The sequence below is a fragment of the Photinus pyralis genome, unplaced genomic scaffold (assembly GCF_008802855.1).
Source record: "Photinus pyralis isolate 1611_PpyrPB1 unplaced genomic scaffold, Ppyr1.3 Ppyr1.4_LG3a, whole genome shotgun sequence".
Taxonomy (NCBI): domain Eukaryota; kingdom Metazoa; phylum Arthropoda; class Insecta; order Coleoptera; family Lampyridae; genus Photinus; species Photinus pyralis.
Window position 1 is genome coordinate 11,270,244 of NW_022170509.1, and position 24,651 is coordinate 11,294,894.

At 35.0% G+C, this 24,651-nt stretch overlaps 1 protein-coding gene across 3 annotated transcripts; it reads right to left on the bottom strand.

Annotated features, from left to right (window-relative positions):
• Nucleotides 1-988: 988 nt before the first annotated feature.
• Nucleotides 989-23,901, bottom strand: LOC116165416 (AP-2 complex subunit alpha). 3 transcript variants are annotated; one of them, XM_031479848.1, is made up of 15 exons: nucleotides 23,707-23,901; nucleotides 23,628-23,655; nucleotides 23,477-23,575; nucleotides 23,215-23,426; nucleotides 22,973-23,166; nucleotides 22,692-22,923; nucleotides 22,533-22,641; nucleotides 11,259-11,412; nucleotides 10,851-11,207; nucleotides 10,177-10,800; nucleotides 6,301-6,465; nucleotides 5,922-6,190; nucleotides 2,552-2,696; nucleotides 2,291-2,498; nucleotides 989-2,242 (listed from the first exon to the last, which is right to left on the bottom strand). In XM_031479848.1, exons 3-15 carry the CDS (start codon nucleotides 23,538-23,540, stop codon nucleotides 2,165-2,167), a joined length of 2,811 nt encoding a protein of 936 aa, XP_031335708.1. In that variant the 5' UTR covers nucleotides 23,541-23,575; nucleotides 23,628-23,655; nucleotides 23,707-23,901; the 3' UTR covers nucleotides 989-2,164. The 3 variants fall into 3 exon arrangements, with proteins under 3 accessions (XP_031335708.1, XP_031335707.1, XP_031335706.1); XM_031479847.1 differs by lacking the exon at nucleotides 23,628-23,655; XM_031479846.1 differs by having other exon boundaries at nucleotides 23,628-23,901.
• Nucleotides 23,902-24,651: the final 750 nt, after the last annotated feature.

A 24,651-nucleotide genomic window follows, 5' to 3' on the forward strand; every position in this document is an offset into this window, starting at 1 on the left:
TGTAACTAATTAGAATTATTAATTTATTTTCTTTATTTAATCTACAAAAACTGGGATGTTTATTACAAAAAACTTGGATAAAATGTAAGATATAATATCAATACCTACCTATGTTAAATTATCAGTGTACATGTGCACCCTAATGTAGTTATCATGATATTGATACTGTAAAGAACGTGACACATTTCACATCTGCACACAGGTTGCCGAAAAAAAGGTTGTGGACAACTTAATGAGACTGGCGGCGGTCAGTGGAATCAGTTTATTGAATAAGGAGCTTTGTGTTTACAGACTTTAGACATGCAATGTCGTTCGTCAGCAATTGTATAGTTTTTGACAGAGATACCTCATTTGAAACAATGGGCCGTATGAATAAAAATAAGCAAATGCTTATACTTGCAAAATTCAAAGTAAATACTCGTAAGTGTCCCTTTATACTGGTTTGTTTAGCAGCGCTGCACTGCGTCCTGTCCTTCTGCTTAGCAGCGCTGCTAAGTCGCCTAGTGCGAAGGAGCACTTACAAGTATTTACTTTGAATTTTTCAAGTATAAGCATTTGCTTACTTTTATTCATACGGGCCAATGGTGGCATTTTCACTTGCATCAGTGTTTTAGTAATATTTTTACGAGATCTTTTAAGCTCTCCCAATTTATTTTTCAAAAATCTAATAACTAACATCAAATGTAATGTCTTCCTCTTTCTGTAGACTTTACAAAAACACGCATGTAAACGACAGCACTAGCAATAAATTAACAATGGCCGACTGTCGAATGAAATGTTGGCTGTGTATTACACTTGTCAGCTGCAACTAGGCAGCGCGGATTCTAAGGGTATACAGCAAATACGCCACAAGACGTACTTTCAAATATTCCAACAATGTCGACATCAAAATAGCTATGATTTATTTAAAAAAAATTCATTTAAAAGCACTTCAATTACTGACAAAGTACATAGAACAACACATTTTTTTAGTTCTGAAAAAATGGGCTAAAAATTCATGAGTATATTTCCTTCTATATTACATATATTATTTATACAATGAATATGATGCACAATACTAATATAACATATAAAAAATACAAATAAAACTGGAATCGTATAGATTTACATCTACCTACATAAGATAATTTATACAATGAACATATACAAATTATAACATTTATTAGATTTGAAATAATGTTCGATAACTTCGTATTAAAAAAATGTCAATTAAATTAACAGAAATCCATTTCAAGTCTTAAAACTATGATATAGTCATCATGTTAACATTTGCATTCATATAGACCTTTAACATGACTTAATTTAAACTGCCAATTATATACTCGTTATTTTTATACAATAATATATGTAGCATTTAAATTCTATTGAGTTCAAGCGCTGCATTTTATTCTACGTGGCCAGTAAAGGAGTCGAGAATAAAACGTCATTTCTACAGATAGATTAACCAGAAAATGTCAGTATCACCTTTCAAATTATACAAATAGCAATATGCTTCGATGGCTTAAAATAATTGGTAACAGCACGGAGATATGTCTGTATGGAGTATTATAAAACAACAATTAAAGGGTACACTATTAAAAATAAAATTAAAAGTGTGAAATTACTACGATTAATAGTCAGACTAGAATTGACGGTCATGAAACGGTTTGCTGACAAACAGAAAATCAAATTTGAAATAGGTACCATTTCGTGATCGGCAACACCTTGTATATATAAAAACAATCCAAATCACACGAGTAATTTTAATAAAGTGCATTATATGCGCTTGTAGATCATGTTTTACTTCTCGATTACCCAAAGAACGTAATAATAGTGAACCCTATCAACTATAACGAAATCTAAAATAAAAACATCTGTGCGTAAAATTGTTGATCCTCTTTTGAACTCCATCTTTACTATAGATTAGAACATAAAAATAGTGTAAAGAGCTAATAAACATTTAAACATCCACAGGCAAGAACATTTGCACATTTGAAATTCACAAGTATATTGTCTCAATTCATGCATGATAGGTCCTTAGTATCTCGTAACACGTACAACATGAATTTAGTAAGGAAGATTTCAGGCTAAAGAGTGTTATGTTGTTGATGAACGCAGAGAGTGAAATATGTATATGACTAAGAGCAAATGAATAGAATATTTTGCTAATGGGAACTGTTTTACATTAAAATTGTTCAGCTAGGAGATCACAAACTTCCACCGAGACACTCTCTTTGCTAGAACGCACCGTAAGTCTATACATCTGCAAACCAAATACATTAGAGAAACATAAACAAAGAAAAACAAGTACCTGAGCGTTTCTGTTTGGTTCCAAACGAAGCAGACACCCCACTTGTTGAGAACGCATATGCACTATACCAGCGCAGACGAAATTATCGGGATTAGGATCGATACCATCGAGCAATTGCATTCCGAAACCCATGAGTTTTGTACGGGTCGCTTGTAAATCCATTACGCCATTCGCCTTAAATATCTTTTGCGATCTTTGCTGATTTGAGCTGCAAAATATCCGCATATTAATACTCGAATATTCACAAAACGACGTGTATACCTTCCCAAATTTTTCCATCTGGCGAAAAATGATTCGCCATTCATTTCCGTCGGTTCAAAGAATTTGTTTATTGTGAGTGGCAGTTTTATCGTAATTTTTTGAGGAAGATTGTTGTAAATAAAGGATATCACCATACTTGGAGTATCTGTAATGGTTAAACGAGTTTTGTTTTATTCAATTTTGTAAAGGTTAGTTATAAGGGGCATTAGAGCTTCTTTAGGAAGTAACATAAATCATAGTCTAGACCAGGCGTGTCAAGGCGAGTAACTTTGACGCATTTTCCATGCATTGATCAGTACTTCCCAAAAGGCCATGGGTATGTGCGCTATGTTTTTCTTTACTAGAGGCATCTATGGTTAATATTTCAAAGAAATATCTTCATAAATAAGGGTACGCAGAATGCGTATAGACTGCGCATGAGCACATCTAATGTTTACAATATGAGATAAGTCTAAAATTTCAAAAAAATATTTTGATAAATAAGACAGTTGATATTTGGCACCCTGCGCATGCGCGCATTAATCTGATGTTTACAATATGCGATACGTTTGCTTTCACTAAAAGCATCTTTGGTTAAAATTAACATTTCAAAGAAAGTTGCCATTGCGCAGTCTCTGCATGCGCACATCTTCTTTTTACTATATGCGATATGGTTACTAGAACTATCTGTGGATGAAATTTCAACAAAATATATTAATCAACAAGAAAGTTGATATTGCGCAGCCTGCGCATGCGCACTCTAATCGACAAGATTTTTCTATCTATCTTGAAAATGTAGGAGTAGTTAAGGCCTCAGACGGACGGACAGAGAAAGTGGCTGCAATTAGGGATGGGCGATAACTGTTTTCACCTATCGATAAGTATCGGGTACTTACCTATCGATATATTTTACTTATCGATATGCCGATAATTATCGAAATATCGATGGTTATCGATATATCGATACCTATCGATATGTCGATAGTTATCGATCGATATGTCGATAGTTATCGATATATCAATAGTTATCGATTTGTCTATCGATATATCGATAGTTATCGATATTTCGATAGTTATCGATATATGAATACTATCGATAGGTATCGATATATCGATAGTTATCGCTAGGGATGGGCGATAACTGTTTTCACCTATCGATATAAGTATCTGGTAGTTACCTATCGATATATTTTACTTATTGATATGCCGATAATTATCAAAATATCAATGGTTATCGATACACCGATAACTATCGAAAGATCGATAACTGTCGCTATATCGATAAGTATCGGTATATCGATAGTTCTCGTTATGGCGATAGTTTTTAATATATAGGTATCGATATAATATTACCAATAATTTTTTTGAAAGCGTGTCTAAAAACTGCATGAGTTTACTTTTATATTTTGGCGAAAGAGCCCGACAAGACAAGAGGGCTCTTTTAACAAAATATGAAAATAACCGAATGCAGTTCTTGCCGTATTAACTGTGCAATTATCGCAGGGCTCTTTAGCTTTCTACAATGCAATTACCGCTGTAATTAAGCGGTAATTGCACGCCTCATTTGAGAGAAATATTCGACGTATCGATAGTTGTCGACAGGGATAGTTATCTTATCGAGTTTTATTAATAAAATCCATTTTCCGGTTTATTCTCGTGTAAAGTGACTATTAATAGTTACTCGACGTTTCTTTGCTACCTTTATCAAGAGTTTTTTGTTAGATTTCGTAAATGTCAATCAATTGAAACTGTATATCTAAATTTGAAGTGTTCTTAGCTTTTTCTGTTTTTTTGTGACTGGTCCTCTGTAACCATCAATCAGATACCGATACATAGGCCATGATTACACCCTTTGATTGTCTTCTTTATTTTATCTAAAGAGTAGCCATTTTGATGCAACATTTTGTTCAAGTTTTTGAAGTGCTTCTTTTTTTGAGCAATCGTCAGTAAGACGAAAAGATCTATTTTCTAAAGATTTTATTACTGCGTTTATTTGGCATGGATGATGATGTACGTAGCGCTTCTCTTGAGAAAGGGAGCAAAGTTAAGTTTCCGAAACGTCGAGCAACTAAAAATAGTAAATTTACACGAGAGTAAACCCGAAAATGGATTTTATTAATAAAAATAGTAGCGCTCGTTGAAATCTCAACAATAACATAATTTTATCGTTCCAATAGGTATCGATATATCAATAGTTATCGACATATCGATAGGTATCGATAATCGATACTTATCGATTAGTGTCGATATATCAATAGTTATCGATCTATCGATATATCGAATTTTTTAGCTCTACCTATTGTTATTCGATATATCGATAACTAACGATACCTATCGATATATCGGAAAAAATTCCTATGCCTAGCTGCAATAGCGCACCGAACTTCGTTGGAAAATACGCTAAAAATAATGCAATAGAACGAAAAAATACGAATAATTATAAAACCATTAGTCCGCGCTCGCGAAAATGTATCGCGTGTCCTATTTTGGTTGACACTGCAGTGTAACTTAGTTGTTTTTAAAGATAGAGACCCTATGCAACTTTTTTGTGAAACTTTTAATACCACAATCTAGCTACATTTGTTTCTGGGACCACTGTTTCTAAGAATTGATCCAAAGTTGGTATGTCTTAAATGCAACACCCTGTATATCTGAACGTCAATTTTTTGCATTATTTTTCCCGATTACATTGATATATCACATCCTATAGTTTTTGTATAATTATATATTATTTTATACAGTATTAAAAATTTTGAAATGATATGTTTCTACCGTTACCCTTTTTATTGATTGGTATCGGCTGCCTTAGTTACCATGAATACAAAACAAAATCTCCATGAATCCATTTCCTACTATTTAAAAACTGTAAAAAATAAGATTTTTATTGATTTTCATAGCTACAATCTAAAAAATATAGATTGTGATACATCAGGAAAATGAATGCAAAAAAAATTAAAATTGATGTTAAGATATACAGGGTGTTGCATTTAAAAATACCAATTTTGGGTCAAATCTCAGAAGCAGTGGTCCAAAAGTCAGATATAATAATATCCCAAAAAATGAAATTTTTCAAATTCTTGTTTTCAGCCTGTATCTCAGAAACAAACATAGCTGGAATGATTCTGTTTGTGGTGGTTCCACAAAAAAAAGGTCCCTAATGTAAACAGCTGAGATACACTAGAATCTCAACCAAAATAGGACAAACAGTACAAATAAATTTTATAATTTGCTAATATCATGACGGGCCACAGACTTTAGAACGGTGGGCCGCGAGTTTGACATGCCTGGTTGGAGGAAAAGGGGATTAATTTGGACATTGAGATTTTTCATGACCATAAGATGAAACTGCTTTAACAATTTTGAACAAAGAAATTATCGCCAATTTACGTACCTGTATAATCGTCTATACATTCCGCATTGATAAGTTGCTGAATTTGAGCGCCAGCTTCCAATAACGGCTCGACGGGTTTCATTTGAATACTCATCTTTGCAGCTTGATCATCAGACCATAAAAGTGTAGGAACGAACGACTGCAATGGGAATGTAGTTTTATTACCATAAAATAAACCGAGACGACCTAAATTTTGTCTAAATTCGCTTTTAACTCCTATTTGGATTAATTCGTTTTCAAATAATACGCCGTTGTTTTTACAAACGAATCTAAAACACAAAAAAAATAAATTTTGCTATACAGTTCCAACCGAACTAGCTTGAGTGCGATCGTACCCAAGTTGGTTCGGTTTTGACTTTGACTGTAAGAATAATCTTACTTCTTAGGGTTGTACAGATTCTGTTGTTGAGTATTATTAGTATTATTCGTTAGAGGTTTAGAATTGTATACATCTCCTAAAACATCTAGTAAAACACCAGTGTTACTGGATGGAGGTTGTGATGTAGGTGGCGTTGACAGTCCCAGTAAATCGCCGGAGACAGAACTGTTGGTAAAATTAGATAAATTAATGTAAATTAATACATGACAATGACAGTGACAACACTAGCGTACACATTTCTGTGAAGTGACTACTGTTTGTAAAGTGGAAAAAGCGCAAATAACCTTAATAAAAAGTAACAAGTTAAAAAGTAATTGTAAACGATTTACATAAAGCGCATTTCCACTTGCATTCATTTCCTGTTTGTAAGATGCAACGTTTGTTTAAATTGTCAAAATCCGGCCACAAATATGAAAGATAGTGTTGCACATGTGCAATCCATTTTTGACGTGCTACTTCAATTTCAGTTTATAAGAAGAGTTTCATTTCAATGTTTTTCTAAATAAGAAAGTTGGAACTGCGCATGCGCAAACCTAAATTTGGAAACTGGCATTAGCTTTTCCTTTATTCAAAGTGCCTATGTACAAAATTTCATCTACATGCTTCCATAACTAAAAAAGTTGGCACTGCGCATGCGCAGAACCAAATTTTGAAACTGGCGTAAGATTTACCTTTATTCCAAGCACCTATGTATCAAATTTCATTTAAATGCTTCCATAAATAAAAAAATTGGCACTGCGCATGCGCAAAACCAAATTTTGAAACTGGCGTTACATTTGCTTTTATTCCAAGTGGCTATTTATTAAATTTCATTTAAATCCCTCCATAAATAAGAAAGTTGGCACTGCGTATGCGCAAAACCAAATTCTGAAATTGGTGTTAAATTTGCTTTTATTCCAAGTAGCTATGTATCAAATTTCATTTAAATACTTTTGTAATTAAAAAAGTTTGCAATTCGGTTTATAAATGGTCGAGATGCGAAAAGGGCACTGTGAATTTTGAATCGATTCAACTCAACTTTTGGCATTGCGTATTATATGGCTAAAGCTATGCCCATATTGAATTTCATGCAATTCAGTTCATAACTAACGGAGATGTAAAAGCAATCGGACATTTCTAAACAAAGTTATCGTTCACACGGACAGATAGAGGGACAGACAGACAAAGGAACAGACGGACAGACCAACAGGCAGACGACAGACAGCAATGCAAAATTATATGTGGAACATGTAAAAAACGGTTTTTTGTTTTTTTTTCAATAACTTTTTTTGTAAGCGGTACAGAAAAAATTCCTTCCTCGGTGCAAGACTCGACACCATAACGAACCAAATAGCGAAAAAAGTAGAACAATAGCTCTTAAGATAAAAAACTAGCGGACGGACGGACAAAGTGGCCATAATAGCGCATTTTTTTTTATTGTGGAAATGCGCTAAAAAGGTTTTCGCCCTAAAGCGAGTAACTTTAGCGCATTTTCCATGAATTGATCAGTACTTCCCAAAGGCCATAGCTATGTAAGATATTTTTTTTACAAGAAACATCTATGTTTATTTCCTAAAAATGTCTCCATAAATTTGGCATTGCGCAATCTGCGCATGCGCAAAACTGATTTTTGCAATGATCAAAAGTCAAGCTTTCATTTTACAAAATGCCGTTAATAGGGTTTAATAAGCAATTTCAAACATTATTTTCTGTGTACAGAATGGCCACATTGGGTTGTTTTTGAGTTATAAGCAAAAGTTACATTTTTCGGTTTTTAGATAAAAGTCTATAATTTCTTTGTTTATTAAGTCTTTGGAAATGTGTTTATTACAAAAGTTTCTTCGTAATGATTGTTGCATAATGTAACACCTTCTATATTTTAATCTAAACAGACAGCATAGTACATTCTAAAATCTAACATACCATACCATTAGGTGCCTAATCTCATTTTTTTAATTTGATGAGACTTCAAAAATCTGAAATTTTGTTGAATCAGTTGAACCTTTTTTAATCTTTAACAATCTTTTTTAATTTTTTTAAAATCACTTCAATCTTTTTTTAATATCTCTGGTATTTTCAACATTTTCTGATAAACTAGATGTTGCAAACCTGTCCTACAGTCTTTTGTTTTTGAATTGTGGGCAAAAATTGCATTGTTTTAATTTTTAGATAAGAGCCTATAACTTATTTTTTTTTAAGTTATCTGGAATGTTTTTCTTATAACAGTTTCTTTGTAATGATTGTTGCATTATGTAACACCTTCTATATTTTAATCTAAACAGACAGCATAGTAAATTCTCTTTTCAAAAATCTAACGTACCATACCATTAGGTGACTAATCTCATTTTTTTAATTTGATGAGACTTCAAAAATCTGACATTTTTTGAATCAGTTGAACCTTTTTTAATCTTTAACAATCTTTTTTAATTTTTTTAAATCACTTCAATCTTCTTTTAATATCTCTGGTATTTTTGAAATGAGTTTTTTGTTTAAAAAGCTTCCTTTTGATCATATAACATTTTCTGATAAACTCAATGTTGCAAACCTGTTCTACAGTCTTTTGTTTTTAAATTGTGGGCAAAAATTGCATTGTTTTAATTTTTAGATAAGAGCCTATAACTTATTTTTTTTTAAGTTATCGGAAATGTTTTTATTACAACAGTCTCTTTGTAATGATTGTTGCATAGTCTATCGTTTTCAAAATGGGATCAAATAAAAAAGTGAACGAAAAGACTAAAACTTGGATTTTGAACGAAGTATTTCTTCAAAAATTTAACAAAACAACGTCAACTACTTTAAGTGGCGATATTTAAACAAATTACCTGTAATTGTATGCATGTGCATTAACAGTAAATTTCGGGCCGAAGAAAAAATCTTTAGCATTCTGATTTGTAGGAAGGCCTTTTATTTACAAGTGGTAAAATATACACGAAGGATCATTTTCGAGTCGGAGGACCGCTTTTGAAATAAATAGGATTAAATAAACTGAAATTAAAAGTCATTGTGATAAACAAATTTTTTTCGGACCGCTAACAGTAACGCGTGATTAAAGCAAGTTTCTCAAAGTTGAGTGACGTCATTGGATTGTGCAATAATACAAGTTTGTATGTAGCAGGGATTTTAAAGACAATAATCAGTGCATTTACTTGCAACAAGACTATTAAATAATATCCACACAACAGAAAGGTGCATAATCATGATCTGGAGCGAAATTGAAGACGGTTGGCTTAGATTTGCAATCATCATGGAGTCTATTGTACCATCAAAACGACCAGTTTCCATATTTCTAAAAGAAAGTGGCATTTTCTAAGGAGAGATAAGATTAATTGTTACTAGAAGAGAATATACCCACATCAATAACTGCAAATTATTTTAAATTTTTTGATTTGTACAAAGTAGTAGTCGATTATTTTTAGGAATTTGCATAAGTAATTTCGTTTGAAGTAATTTTAATATTCCTAAAGGAATCGACCCATGTGTGAAAGAAAGGATTTTTGGATATTTTGTTTTATTGCTTATTTAATTTCAGTGATACCATTCCTTTGGTTGACTTAAAATTTTGTTTAGAATTTAATTCAATTTTAATTGTCAAATTAAAATTTGTTGGCAGTGCCGTAGAGGTTCAATTTTATTTTATGCAAGTGTAGTCTTTGACCTTTGAAAAAGTAACTAAGCCGTTACACATAGCATCATTAAACAGTGTCAAATTTCCTGACAGCTTTCATGTAGTTTTAAAATAGTGACACAGTGCATGGAAGAACCATAACAGTAACACCAGTTGTCAGAAGCGAGAATTAAGACTTAATTTGTACAATCGAGGCTAAAAAGAGAAATGAGTCACTTTACAGTTGTACAGTATAGTTGTCACAGGTATTCAAAAACTTGCGTGCGTCATACCTTGTATTGTTTGTGTCATTGGTATGGTTTGTAATTGGCGTAGGACTCTTCCCTTCCTTAATTTCGTTCTCCGGAACACGGCCCGGTTTCTTCTTCTTTAACACTGCCAAAATAGAGCTTTCCCTCTCCGGGAACGAAGGCATTTCTTCTAGTACCGTAGCCAGTACGTCCGCACTAGCGATAATACTCAATTGCAGATATTCTGAAGCTCTTTGCTGTAATTCGGCATCGGCAGATCTTAAATTGCTGTGCTGTCTAAATACTTCCTGCACTTGAGTACGAATCTCTGGAAACAGGTTGATGAATTTAATGTACGTCGATAACAAAAGGGCGCGTGTCATTGGAGAACATAGATGATACTTCGAGTGCAGCAGTTGGAATTGTACTTGAGGCGATGACCGTTGATCTCCAGCTATGAGATTGCCGAACTCCCCCAAAATGTATCCGCCCACTTTGACCATATTTTCGTGACAAGCAGGAGCTTGTAAAGCCTCAAATACCGTTTTCGCGGCATACCCTTGCACCTCATCTCTGTTAATCACGATTTGTATTACACGGTACCAAACCTCTTCGGATACATAATCCCCAGCTATTCTAATTAAATTTAGAATGACGTCGACGTACCTGCAAACCACCTTAAAAAACCATTTATAGCAACAAGTATCACTACATACCAGGTATAATCTGTAGCGTATTTCTCTGCAAGGATTGCAACTTTTAAAACCATTTCCTCTCGAATGGAGTAATCCGCAGTTTCCAAATAATTCAGCATTTCTTGTACTATTTCTTCCGCATTCGTCTTATCACACATCGCATACAGTAAATCTACCGCCTGCTGCCGGACTGACACATCTTTCTCCATTTTCATCGATAAGATCACGACTTCTTGATGTTTTTTGACGGCTTCGTGAGAAAATTCAGATGTCGCCAAATGGCACATAGACTCCAATGCCAAGTATCTAAGATTTGTTTCCCTATTACTTAAAAACTGACCCAGTTGATTACACGCCCTTACAAGGAGATTAGCCTCACTAAAACAAACGCAATCATTTTTTTTAAGCCATAGTTAATGATAGATTTACCTGTCGTTATGTATGATCAGACTAATAGCTTCGAATAGAACGGCATTCTTTGCGTTCGAATGCTGAACTTTCTTTGACTTTGGTGGCTCTTGGGCTTTATTTAGGATGGTTTCTAAGCATTCATTTAATCTACCACGTACGCCTGGATCTTCGGCTAGAAGAAGACATAATTTTGTAAACATATAAACAAATAAGTTCAATCGGAAAATTTGCGCAGGCGCGAATCAACTTCAATAAAAATCTACAATTTTCATAAGCGCATGTGCGACGGCTTTAGTAGCACTTTGTTTGAGATTTCATTGGACGTACTCCGAATTAATGATGCTAATTCGCGCCCTGTTTATGCCTTTTAAAATCACATAATTGTCTAAATGCCTTTCCAATGATGACCAAGAATGTCTATCAGATCTAAAAAAAATTATGGTTCTATATTCTGGAAAAGAAGGCCCCTGCAATGAAAAATTTCAGAGCAAACAACCCTAGCGCTGTAGAATGATCTTCCTCAAATTTAAATTGATGTGCAGTCGCGTTTTTTGAAAATCCACTTTGTAACAATCCGTTTCTACGCCTACGTATACGCAACCCACATAACGCACGCCCCTACGAAACCACAATCCAGTAGGCGGCACCTGCAAACACCCTCACGCAGCCACCCTGCAGATGGCGACACCGCAAAACCAACCAACACTTGCAGACCTGAAATATAAGAATCTTCTAGTAATCGAAGAATCGAAAAAACGGCGGTATCATCCTCAACATCCCAGAAAACCAAAGGAAGTTCACCGACTGGTCCGTCGGCGACCAGAGCTATACGCTTTCGCACCAAACCCGGCTGTGAACCTTTTCTCATCCTACAAACCGGAACCGATCCAGGCATGGAAGTTGCAAGAAATCGACATTTCCTCGCTCCCACCACGATCCGAGAACCGCCACATATCGAAACTTGCGACTAATTGGAAGAAACTCGCCCGCAGTTCATGCGAGGACCACCACCTAGCCACAGAGATCTACTCTATCTTCGCGGACACCCTTCCGGTACTACCACCTACTCCACTGCCATTGCCACCACTAGCACTAGCAACCCAAGCGCACAACATAAGCTACGAATATACCCCAGGGAAGCAAAACGTCATCGCAGACACGCAGGCCTCATCTGCACCATCAGCATTGACCTTCCAATCCGCCCAGCCAGCGATATACGAAACGACCAGTTAGAAAACACCGAAATCCCAAAAATAATTGAACACTTCAAGAAACCAAGCGACCCTGACTTCCTTCACTGGACTGAAAGGGCATATCTCAGGGTATCCTATACCGTTTTACTCAAGATCTCGACACTGAAGAGCCGCCGCGCAGTGGAACGGCTATATGAAGACACCGGGACATTGCAATATTTTACAAAATATTTATGTTTACATTAAATATTATTATTTAAAACTTAAATTAACAGCATGGAAAAACTAATAGTAGTAAAATTTATACATATAATATCAACTAATTTGGTAGGTTTCATAATTTAGGTATATTCATTTTTCTGGGACCCTAATAACTTTAAATTGCAGTCTGTAGCCAAGTTTAGTATACAAATTTGGTTCTATTTTTGTTAGTTTTAATTGTTTAGGTAAATATCACTTCAAAAATATTGCAACATTGACAAAGTTAAAATATATGTTTGGTGTAAAAATTAAAAAAATTTTGGCGAACCGAAAAGAAAACACAAAGAGCAATGAATACTAAAGGGTGTGAAAATTAAAACTACCTCGAAAACTATTTAAACTACTTATCATCAATTCTGACTAACAAACAACGCAAACCCCAAACTAATGAGTAACATAGAGATAAGAAATAAACCCCGTCTAAAGCAGATCTTCCAAAGCGGCACACCATGCCCTCGGTGTGACTAGGGTTGCCATCTCAAAACTCTGCCAACTAGGACAGGAAGCGTGAAAACCCCGGATTTAGGGATTATAAAGCCGGACATATCAAATGAATTTGATAAAAAATATTGTCTAAAGAAATAACACAAACAATTTATTTTTCTAAATAAAACAAAGCGTACTTTATCACCAAACAAAATCTTCTTTAACTGTTAGGAATCAGCAACGGTACCTACATTTTTAAATTATTTAAATGAAGCAACAATATACTTTTTTAACAAAATAAAATACTAAAGCTAATAACAATAATTTTTAAATAAAACAAAAATTTGGTCTTTTAATAAAATAAAATGTTTAAGGAACTATTTACTTTTTAGATCTTCGGTATTTATCCGTCTTTCCAATAGCCTTTAGAATATCTTTAAAAATCTACACTATTTATAGTCTTTGAAATTGTACTTTATTTTTATCACTGACGAGACTGTTTCAATACTCAATAAATTTCTTTCTTTTGTCCACTGTTATGCCACTAGTGAAAATATTGTTTCAACATTGGCATTATGAGCAGGAATGCAAAAAAAGTACTAGGCAATTTTCAATAACTCTGAGTATAAATGAGCATTCAGTGTTTTAAAAAATTGTAACCAAAGCTGATTTGCGCTTAAAATTTTAAAGATTTTTAATTGGAGTTCAGACATGGCGCGCGCGTGTCGTGTTTGTGATAATTCTATAACGAATTGTGGGAACTTTATTCAATGCACAGGCATTTGTTTAAATTGTTTTCATATCGAATGCGTGGATATAAGTGAAAACAAAATGATGGAACTAAAAAACACCGGTCAAATTAACCAATGGTGCTGCAATTTATGCTCTAATAAGAGTGATGTGTCAACTTGCGTACCCGAATATGTAAGTAGGAACGCAGAATTGTACACTACCATTCCCGATTTAATCCAACAAAGCATGGAATACGTCTTCAAAAATCTCTTCCTCCCGGAAGTGGTAGCTCTGAAGAATGAATTAAATTCACTTAAATTAGAAAATCGTCATGTCAAATTGGAAATACATAAGCTCAACGAAAGCGTATGCAAACCACAAACCGTATCGTACTCGAAGGTCGCGTCTACTATCACAACAGATACAGGCCGGCAAAATATTCAAAACATTAAAAAACCCAATAATGATAATGTTGCAATAACTGCAGGGTATCAATTTCCACCTGAATTAACTACACAACCAATTAAAATGACTAGCGTTAAGTCCAATCGTAAATGCCAATCAGCAAATCAATACAGTAGCAAATGCTACTGTACAACAACCGAATCCCAACAGTAATACTCATCTTTCAATTAAAAGCAATACATCCTCAAGAGATGCAAGTCAAATGTTTCCACGAGGTTCACAAATGGATTCGGAGGGGTTTACTGAAGTCACAAGAAGGAAAAAATCAAAAAAAACCTATACTGGAAGGCTCAGGTGAAGATACAACCATTAAAGCGGCAAAAAATTTTTCCCACTTGCATGTCTACAATTTAGATCCCACCGTTACGACGGCTCAAATAATTAAGTACTTAGCGGACAACAATTTCGCAGAAGCAAAATGTGAAAAATTAAATGCAAAACGCCCTGATGATTACAGCTCGTTCAGAGTCTCAGTTCCAAGCGATCAATTCGAGGCATTGAAAAAACCAGATCTGTGGCCAAAAGGCACACGCATGAACAATTTTTTATTCCGGCTGGTCAACCGGAATACTCCAACCTAACCAATATAATCGCGGAATCCCAGTGTTTGTCATCGACATTTCTAATATTATTAAATATTCAAAGTTTAAAGAATAAAGTGAATGACTTGCAGGTATTAACGAACCAATATTTTTGTGTGTGACTGAAACTTGGTTAACAAATCATGAATTAGACATATGTAAAATCTCTAAATATAATATAATTAGTGCTTTCAATAGACAATGCGCAAAAGGTGGTGGATGTGCAATTTGGGCACGGTCTGATGTTAATGTGGCACCAATGCAGTGATAAAATACTGGAAATATGTGCGTGTAAAGGTCATTTCGGGTGCTTAAAATTCACAATTATAATACGATTTATAGATCTCCATCCGGAGACTATAAAGCTTTTCTTCGCTACTTGAACGCAGTAATAGATTATGTTTACGAACCGAATATAGCATTGTTTTTGGTAGGCGACTTCAATGTAAACTTTGGAGCAAATGATGGAAAATACAGGGCATTAAAAGACCTTTTGATGTCGTTTAATCTTCTAGAAACAGTTCACACGTTCACAAGAGTAAGCAAATATGCTAGCTCGATACTTGATAACGTCTGTACTAATGCATCTATACCAATAGAAAGTGAGGTACATGACGTTTATTTTTCTGATCATCGAGTAATTACAATTACCTGTAGTCTACAAATGACTCCAAACCATCATGCAAGTGACATGCTACGAAGATGCTTCTCCAAACAGAACATTGAGCGCTTCTCATCGTATTTAACAAACGAAGATTGGTCTGAAATCTATATCGTAGACGACATCGATGCAAAATTTCACAATTTCATTACTACCTTTCAATATTACCACAATATATGTTTTCCGTTAAAAAAATTTCGACAGAATCCAAACACTAAACCCTGGATCACGACTCAAATCCGAGAGTCAAATGCTAAGCTGAACGATATGTATGTCCTGCAAAAACAATTTCCTCTACTAAAGAACAGGTATCAAGTAATGAAAAAAATTCACAGGAATCTTGTAAATACCACAAAAAGACATTACTATGACTCTTTTATTAGGAATGCGGAAAATACGAGTAAAGCCACGTGGAAAGTCCTCAATTCGCTAAGTGAAAGAAAAACTCAGCCCCATAAAACCATTGAACTTAAAGATAAGCGGGGAGTACCTGTTACTTCTCCTTCAGAGATAGCCGAGATCTTCAATAAGTTCTTTTATAATGCACCCATACGACTTCGAGAATCAATACCAAATATTAATCTTCCAACATCCCATCTGGAAATCAGCAAACACTCAATCTTCATGTCTCCATTTTCTGAAGAAGAAGTACTCAACCTCTTTAAGAACATAAACTCCAACAGCTCGCCTGGACTTGACGACGTCTCCCCTAAATTATTAAAACAAGTGAAACTTAGCATTATCAACATCATTACTCATTTAATTAACTCTTCCCTACTTTCCGGAACATTTCCAAGTTGCTTTAAGAAAACAGTGGTATCCCCGATTTTCAAAAAAGGCCCTCAAATACTGTAAATTATCGACCGATTTCGCTTACGTCCTCTATAGGAAAAATTTTAGAGTATGCTATGAAAGAAAGGATCACTTCTTTTATTGCAAAATTTAATATCATCTCAAATAAACAGCACGGCTTCCGTCAAAAACAATCAACCACAACTGCTACTAAGGAAATATACGAAAACATTCTCCTCTCACTTGAAAGAAAGCTCGGCATTAGGGGAATATTCTGTGACTTAAGCAGTGCTTTCGACTGTGTAGATCATGATATTTTACTACAAAAATTGGATTGGGCAGGTATACGGAGTACCACACTTAAATGGTTCAAATCGTATTTATCGAACAGGACCCAAGTTGTTCGCATACCAACATGGTGTAGCAATATCAAACAGCAAGTTTTCTCAGAGACCTTACCCATTACAGTTGGAGTTCCGCAGGGAGCAGTTTTATCGCCTACTTTATTCAACATATATATTAATGATCTCGTTTACTACATGGCCAATTATGCAGAAGTTATGTTGTATGCGGACGATATTAACCTCTTGGTCAGTGGAAATCATAGTTGTTTAGATGCCCAAACTAACTTAGCAGTAAGTCACGTTTATAAGTGGTTAACTGCTAACAAATTGTTTTTAAACAAATCTAAAACCAAATCTACGCTGTTTAATTTGTCCTCATTGCAAAATAAGAGAACAGACGCTCAGATTCAAATAATGAATTCGCCTATCCAACATACGGAATCCATAAGGATACTTGGTATGGTGTTTACCGACAACCTAAAATGGAAGGAGCACATTCGATTGTTGAACGCAAATATATCAAAGGCAACATATAAAATCAAGCAACTTAGAAACATTTTATCTCTGGAGACCCTAATGACCATTTACTACGCCGAAATTGAGTCACGACTGCGATATGGCATAATCATCTGGGGAATCAGCCCACAGACATACAACACTCTGCTTCTACAGAAGCGAGCTGTCCGATCTATATCAAGAGTTTCTTCAATAACAACCTGCAGACCAATATTCACTCAGCTCGAATTACTAACGGTTATTTCATTGTATATTTTTGAAGCGGCATGTTATGTACATAAGTTGAAGCCTCAATTCACAAACAAATACAACATCGCACACGCCTACAATACACGGTTTGACCAAATTAGGGTTCCACAACATAGACTGAATACAACAACTAACAGTCCCCTTTGCATGCCCATTAAGATCTACAATTACCTACCAAAGACCATTAAACACTTACCTTATTACCCGTTTAAAAGAGCAATAAGGAGATACCTGGTAGAAAACCCATACTATAATTTAAATGAATTCTTTGCCAGGTCAACTCCGTAATTCCAGATTATTATTTCTAGTTTTTTACTTATTTGTTGATTTTTCAATTATGTGTATGACGAATGTATGTAATCTTCAAATCACTAGGACATAATAAAGATATTGATTGATTGATTGATTGAATTCGCCCACTCATAGATGTGTCAGTAGCCTAAAACCCAGACTACCAATGAAAGCCCGCCCGGACGCTCCCTAAACTAGGACAAATCCGGGGAAACCCGGACGGATTGCAACCCTAGGTGTGACCCTACGGGGTCATTGGACTTGACTCATCTTCAATAGATGCGTGTTACATGTGACATATAGGTCTGTGCAAAGTTTCAACGGAGTCGGTCCAAGAGTTTGTCAGTTACCGTGTTTACAGACAGACCGACAGATAGTATGGACCCCCCCTAAAGCTTGCACCGAGTTCTCTGTCGCAGATATATTAAATTTATTAGAAAATCTACTTGACAACTCGAATACTTTTGCTGTAATGAACTGCTAAAAACATTTTGCATACGTATACACTCAACTCTTTTTGGTTGCATAGCAACCTTAATTGCAGATTGTAGCAGATAAATTTCATTTTTTTCATAATTAATACACTATATTGATTATATTAATATTAATGGCAGAGCGAATCCTGTCGAATCTCGAGTGTTCTAGTTCCCAAAACTTTGTAGTTTGTGTTTTTACCTAGTTCATTATTATTATTATCATATTTCTGCTAAACCAAACAACTTGTTCAAGCAAACAGTTTGAAAAATATTAAGCAAGATTTGGTAATTATGAATTAAAAATATGCACTGATTTCAAAAATGTTCTTTGACGGTTTTTGTATATTTACTATTTATTGGCAGTGCATATAAATATTATCGAAATTTGTGATAAGCTGCACTTGTAGCAAATATTTTACGAATGAGGATAATAAAATCCCAAAAATTATAATAAGGTAATAACAAATGGTCTTTTTTCTAAATATTTCTGCAAGTTAGATAGTAAAAATGTAAACATAATTTCATCATCTATGTCTCTGACCTTACACTAAACCGTTCCACTGTGCGCCGTTGGTAGTCCCGCAGTACTACACGAATTTCATGACCTACCCACAGCCCAATATTATGGAGCCGACCAAACAATAGCCGCCATGTATTATTGGACCGGCATAAAAAAAAAGTAGGGAAATATGTTAAAAATTGCCAGGACTGCCAACGGTATAAAAGGACAAATCAAAAACCAGCAGGATTATTGCAAATTCTCCGTCGATCCTTTTGGCCCACTCCGAGAAGGAGCGATAGAGAAAAATGGATTCTTAAAGTGGAAGATGATGCCACCCTATGGGTAGAACTCTTTGCCCTCGTACAAGCAGACAGGAAAACGTGCCCAGAAATCCTCATCGCAAAAATTTTCCTCCGTGATCGGATGCCATGATGGTTATACAGCGACGGGTCCCAATTCGTTAGCAACACAGTGCAACATGTCACCCATTGCCTAGTGATAACGCAGTCCCTCACGCCAGTATACCACCTACACTACCTACAGCCAAACCCAGTGAACCAAACCCAGTGAAGAGAAACAAGTTAAAAAAGTAATCGTAAATGATTTACAAAAAGCGCATTTCCACTTGTATTCATTTCCACTTGCATTCATTTCCCATTTGTAAGATGCAACTTCTGTTAAAATCGTAAAAATCCGGCCACAAATATGAAAGAAGGCGTTGCATATGTGCAATCCATTTTTGACGTGCTACTTCAATTTCTGTTTATAAGAATTTCATTTCAATGCATTCATAAATAAGAAAGTTGCCACTGCGCATGCGCAAACCTACATTTGGAACTAACGTTAGATTTTCCTTTATTCCAAGCACCTATGTATCAAATTTCAATTAAATGCTTCCATAGATAACAAAGTTGGTACTTGCTATGCCCGTATTGAATTTTATGCAATTTAGTTCATAACTAACGGAGATGTCAAAGCGATCGGACATTTCTAACCAAAGTTATCGTTCACACGGACAGATATAGTTCGCTTCATCAATAATTTAACATTTCTCATTAGGTCGTTAAGTAGAGGGAATTCCCACTGCGACATTTAAAACAGTAGGATTTAACTATAACCATTTAACTAAAAGTCAGCGGTTCTCAATAAAAGTTTAATGTTTCAAACGCCAAATTGTAGTGCTCGTATAAAGCGGCCCATTTCCTTAATAATCGATATATTTAAAATGTAGTTCCCGAGGTAGTTCCTTATGGAATGCGTCCATAGGACATTAACGACAATAATCGTGTTGATACCATATTAATGTATTAATTAAATAGGTAGACACATTCCAAGTAGTTTTCCCAATTACAATTTGGCGTTTGCAACATTAAAATTTTATTGAGAACCGCTGACTTTGGGGGCTATTATCCTATTGTTTTAAATGTCGCAGTGGAAATTCCCGCTACTTAACGGCCTAATGAGAAATGTTAAATTATTGGTGAAACGAACTATAGAGGGACAGACAGACAAAGGAACAGACGGACAGACCAACAGACAGACGACAGACAGCAAGACAAAATTATAAACGATCTCTAAGATCAACGATCTCTAAGATCGTTAATAAACGGCAAAAGTGTAAAATTATGGAACATGTACAAACGGTTTGCTGGTTTTTTTACAATAACTTTTTTAGCAATAAACGCAGAAAAAATTCCTTCCTTGGTGCAAGTCTCGACACCATAACGAACCAAATAGCGAAAAAAGTAGAACAATAGCTCTTAAGATAAAGAACTAGTAGCGTCTCAACGAACGAGCGGACGGACAAAATGGCCACAATAGCGCATTTTTTAATTTTTGTGGAAATGCGCTAAAAAACACAAAACTCTTTCTTCTCACAAACACATCACGTTATCACAACCCACTCGTATTCAACCCATTTTTTTAGCTTCCTAGCATGTGCTAGGTAGCTATTGCGATAGCCGTTTTTTGAACATTTCAAAATTTCATCAAATGTCGACGTTTTAGACCATTTTAAGCAAGTTTTAAAGAATAAAATTTTTTTCCGTCTGTATGTACGTACGTACGTTTGTTGGCAATTTTCTGAGAAAACGGCTCGACGGATTTTGTTGAAATTTTGTATATATGTTTTAGGCATACCGAACAGAAAAATAACGGGCCGGATTTTTGAAAAGAAATTTTGGAGCGCCGTAACGGCATCGAACTTTTTTTTTTCAAATAGCAACCAAAAATTTTTATTCTATTATTTGGAAGACCTTATTTTCCTGTGTACAACCTACAAAAAATTGGGCCGGGTTATATTATCAAAAAATGGAGAAAAAAATTGTCAAAGTCAAAAAATTGTGTTGCATATGTGCAAAACTCAACGATCTTGTAAAGAAGCAATTTAAACGAAATTTCTATGGTAAGTCCCTTTAATAAAAGCAAACAAAATTCATGCGCAAAAATCGTGTTGCGCATGCGCAGAAATGTCATTTTCTTATTTATGGAACATAGCTATTGCGATAGCTGTTTTTTGAACATTTCAAAATTTCATCAAATGTTGACGTTTTAGATCATTTTAAGCAACTTTTAAAGAATAAATTTTTCCCGTCTGTAAGTGCGTACATATGTTGGCAATTTTTGGTTTCAGCTAGGAAGCTATTCTTGTCAAGAATTTGACACCTGGTTTTTTTTGGATAGCGTTGACTATTGTGGCATCATTAGCTATTTTGGTAAGTGTGAATTACATACTATTCCTATATTTCCTTAATGTGTGTTTTTAGGTCCTAGCGCCACCTAGGTGGCTATTGCGATCACCGTTTTAGATCATTTTAAGCAACTTTTAAAGAATAAAATTTTTTCCGTCTGTATGTATGTACGTACGTTGGCAATTTTCGAGGTAACGGCTCGACGGATTTTGTTCAAATTTTGGATTTGTATATTAGCCAAACTGAAACGAAAAATAACGAGCCAAATTTTTGAAAAAAAATTTTGGAGCGCCTCAACGGCATCGAACTTTTTTTTTCAAATAGCAACCTAAAATTTTTATTAAGTTATTGGAAAGACCTTATTTTTCTGTGTACAACCTACAAATATTGTGCCAGGTGTTATTACAAAAAAACTGGTAAAAAAATGTCAAAGTTAAAAAACAAAAGTAAAAAACAAGCGTGCGATCACGTTAAACGGTGAAGAACGCTAGGAAGCTTTTCTGTCAAGAATTTGGCACATTTTTTTAATATATTTTAATTTAATTAATATTATTTATAAAATTATATAATTTGGGACATTTTTTTTAATTCTTAAAAAATGCGCTAAAAATTCAATATAACTCTTTTCTGCGGTCTAGGTCGAAAGTTTTAGAGCAAAATGTAGCCAAAATTATACCTACTTTATACATGAATTTGGAGTTGTAAAAGCATTCAAACGCATTATCTTGATGCTGAAAGAGTACATCACATGCACATTTGATAACAGCGTGTGATTCAAAGATGTTCAATTCTTTTTCTGAGGCCATGTGGCTTTGATCAAAACATGTCAAAATCATTATTCTTACACCGAGATCGTTGGGAAAAAGGCCGAAGGATCCTCAATATTACCATCACTATTTTAATCTTACAAAATACATATAGTGACCAAAAATGCATCAAATTCATGTGATGGGCATTAAGATAAGAGCATTATCTTAAAAAAAAGTCATGGTAATACTGAGAATCCTTCGATATTTCATTGTATCGGTTTATTAAAAGCGCAGCTATTCAATGAGACACTTTTAGGCGTGTAAAATTTCAATAAAAGGAAGAATTTGGTAATAACCGTCTCACCTGGAGGTGTGTAATTCTGTAGGAGTCTCAACAGCTTAACCGAAAGCCAAGGTGCAGGAACGAAATAATAAGTGTAGTCTTGCAAGTCCGTATAGCTAGCTGTCACAATCTGGAAAATGATATCAGCTTAAAAATTCGGGATGGCACGCGGCTACTTACTCGACTTAAACGAGATACCGCTAAAGAAACACACCCCTTGTACTCCTCCGGATTCTTTTTTACTAAAGCATCTATAAGACTAGTAGCAGCGGTGACGACTCCCATGTGTTGGTCATTTAACAAATGAATTATTCTCGACGTCCACTCACCTCCCGGTATAATTTCCGGACAAGTACGGAATAGTCTCAATAAACAAAGCGCCGCACTTTGTTTGACTACGTCCATAGTATCGCTATTAGGGTACGATATAAAAATAAAGTTAGAACAAGTTGAAAGTTTACCCGGAAACCAATAATTTCGGAATTTCATTCCCGAAAGCTTCGGCCATTTCCCTACTTCCAATGTTAGCGATACACTGCAATGCTAAATTAACGTGTATGGGATTTCTTGAGGCCAAATCGTTTTTAATGCTCTGTATTATTAATTTGATCAGTTCGCTATTGGTATTTACTAGTACAGAGATAAATAAATAACCCTAAATCGAGAGAGAGGTTATTAAATCATCCGAAGACAATTTACTTACGATTTGTTTTTCTGAGTATTTATTCGAAGATAAGAGATTGACGGCTTCCATGTGACCGAAATCAATGTCATGTCCGAGCAGAAATATAAACAATAATTTACAAACATACTTTTTCTTCTGGTATCCGTCCAACGTTTTATCTCCTTTGAACTTACTACGTATATTAGCTAATTCTTTGTTAATTCGTTTGATTTCAGCCTCCTTACTTTTACCTAAGATAAAGATGATGAGGATAATGTGTTGGCTATCAAATACCGCTTACAATTTCGTATGTCGGAGATAAACACGGCAAGGCCCCGCATGCCATCCCCACGAACAGCCGGCATTTTGGCAAGCCGTTCTTATTGTTCGATGCCTAAATCTGTAATAGATAATGAATTTAATTGACAAAAGTCTTAAATTAACCCTCTTACCATTAAAAGGTCATAATGGACCCTCCCCCTATATAAGATTTTGACAGACCCACTAATCGCTGATTTAAATTTTACGTACCTAATGGAAGATTTAGTCGATATTTTGGTGCAGATGTAATACTGGATGTACTAGAAATTTCGTAAGAAAGAAAAAAATGAAATTAAAAACTATTTACAGATCGCGAATGTAATTTGTGTTAAAGAAGACCGTGTTAAACATTACACAAGAAACCGGCAGCGCTCAGGCCGGTCATGTTACGGTCTCACGATAAGCGGTATCACGAAAGCCGATAAAGGCGTTCACTTTTTTCATGTCACGTCATTTGTACTGCATGCATGGTGGATACCGTACCTATTGTCTGTTTATCATATACAGTGTAGTCCACTAAATGTGCAACGAATGAGAATTGAGCTGCACAATCAAAATTTAAATAGCTTGGTTCGATAACATTTTATATGCAGTTAGAATTGCTTCATGTCAAACCGTATCACGGGCAGGCCAAAACATAAAATTTACCATAATTTTTCAAAATGTTATCGAGGATAGTTGTTCAGGTCAGGATTTAAAGTTATAATATATACGTGTGATCAAACAAAGCAAGATATCTTTTTCGACACACGTACGCAATTATGTCACATGCCGCCATTCTAACGTCAGTGATGGTTATGTTATTACTCTTATTGGCTATTTGTAGATTCTTAAAGACTAAGTAGTCTAATAGCGACTTACCTCTTTCAGTATCAGTACTGCCCCATACAATGTACGTGTAACGGTACATTTAATTAGGGTCTCTCATTATATATGATTTTAAATTAAGTTTAGTAGCTGAAATGGTTTTAAGGATAGATTCTTCCAAATTAAGTGTAGGGTTGAATTTATATATACAGGACGGTCTCAGGTTTCTTCAAAATTTGGCTGTTCAAAGATGAAGGTGGTAGGAATTAGGTCGTTCGAAAAAGAACCGATTCACACCGTGAAAAAGATGAAAACCCGGGTGACACCGTAGAAAAATACGCGTCAAGA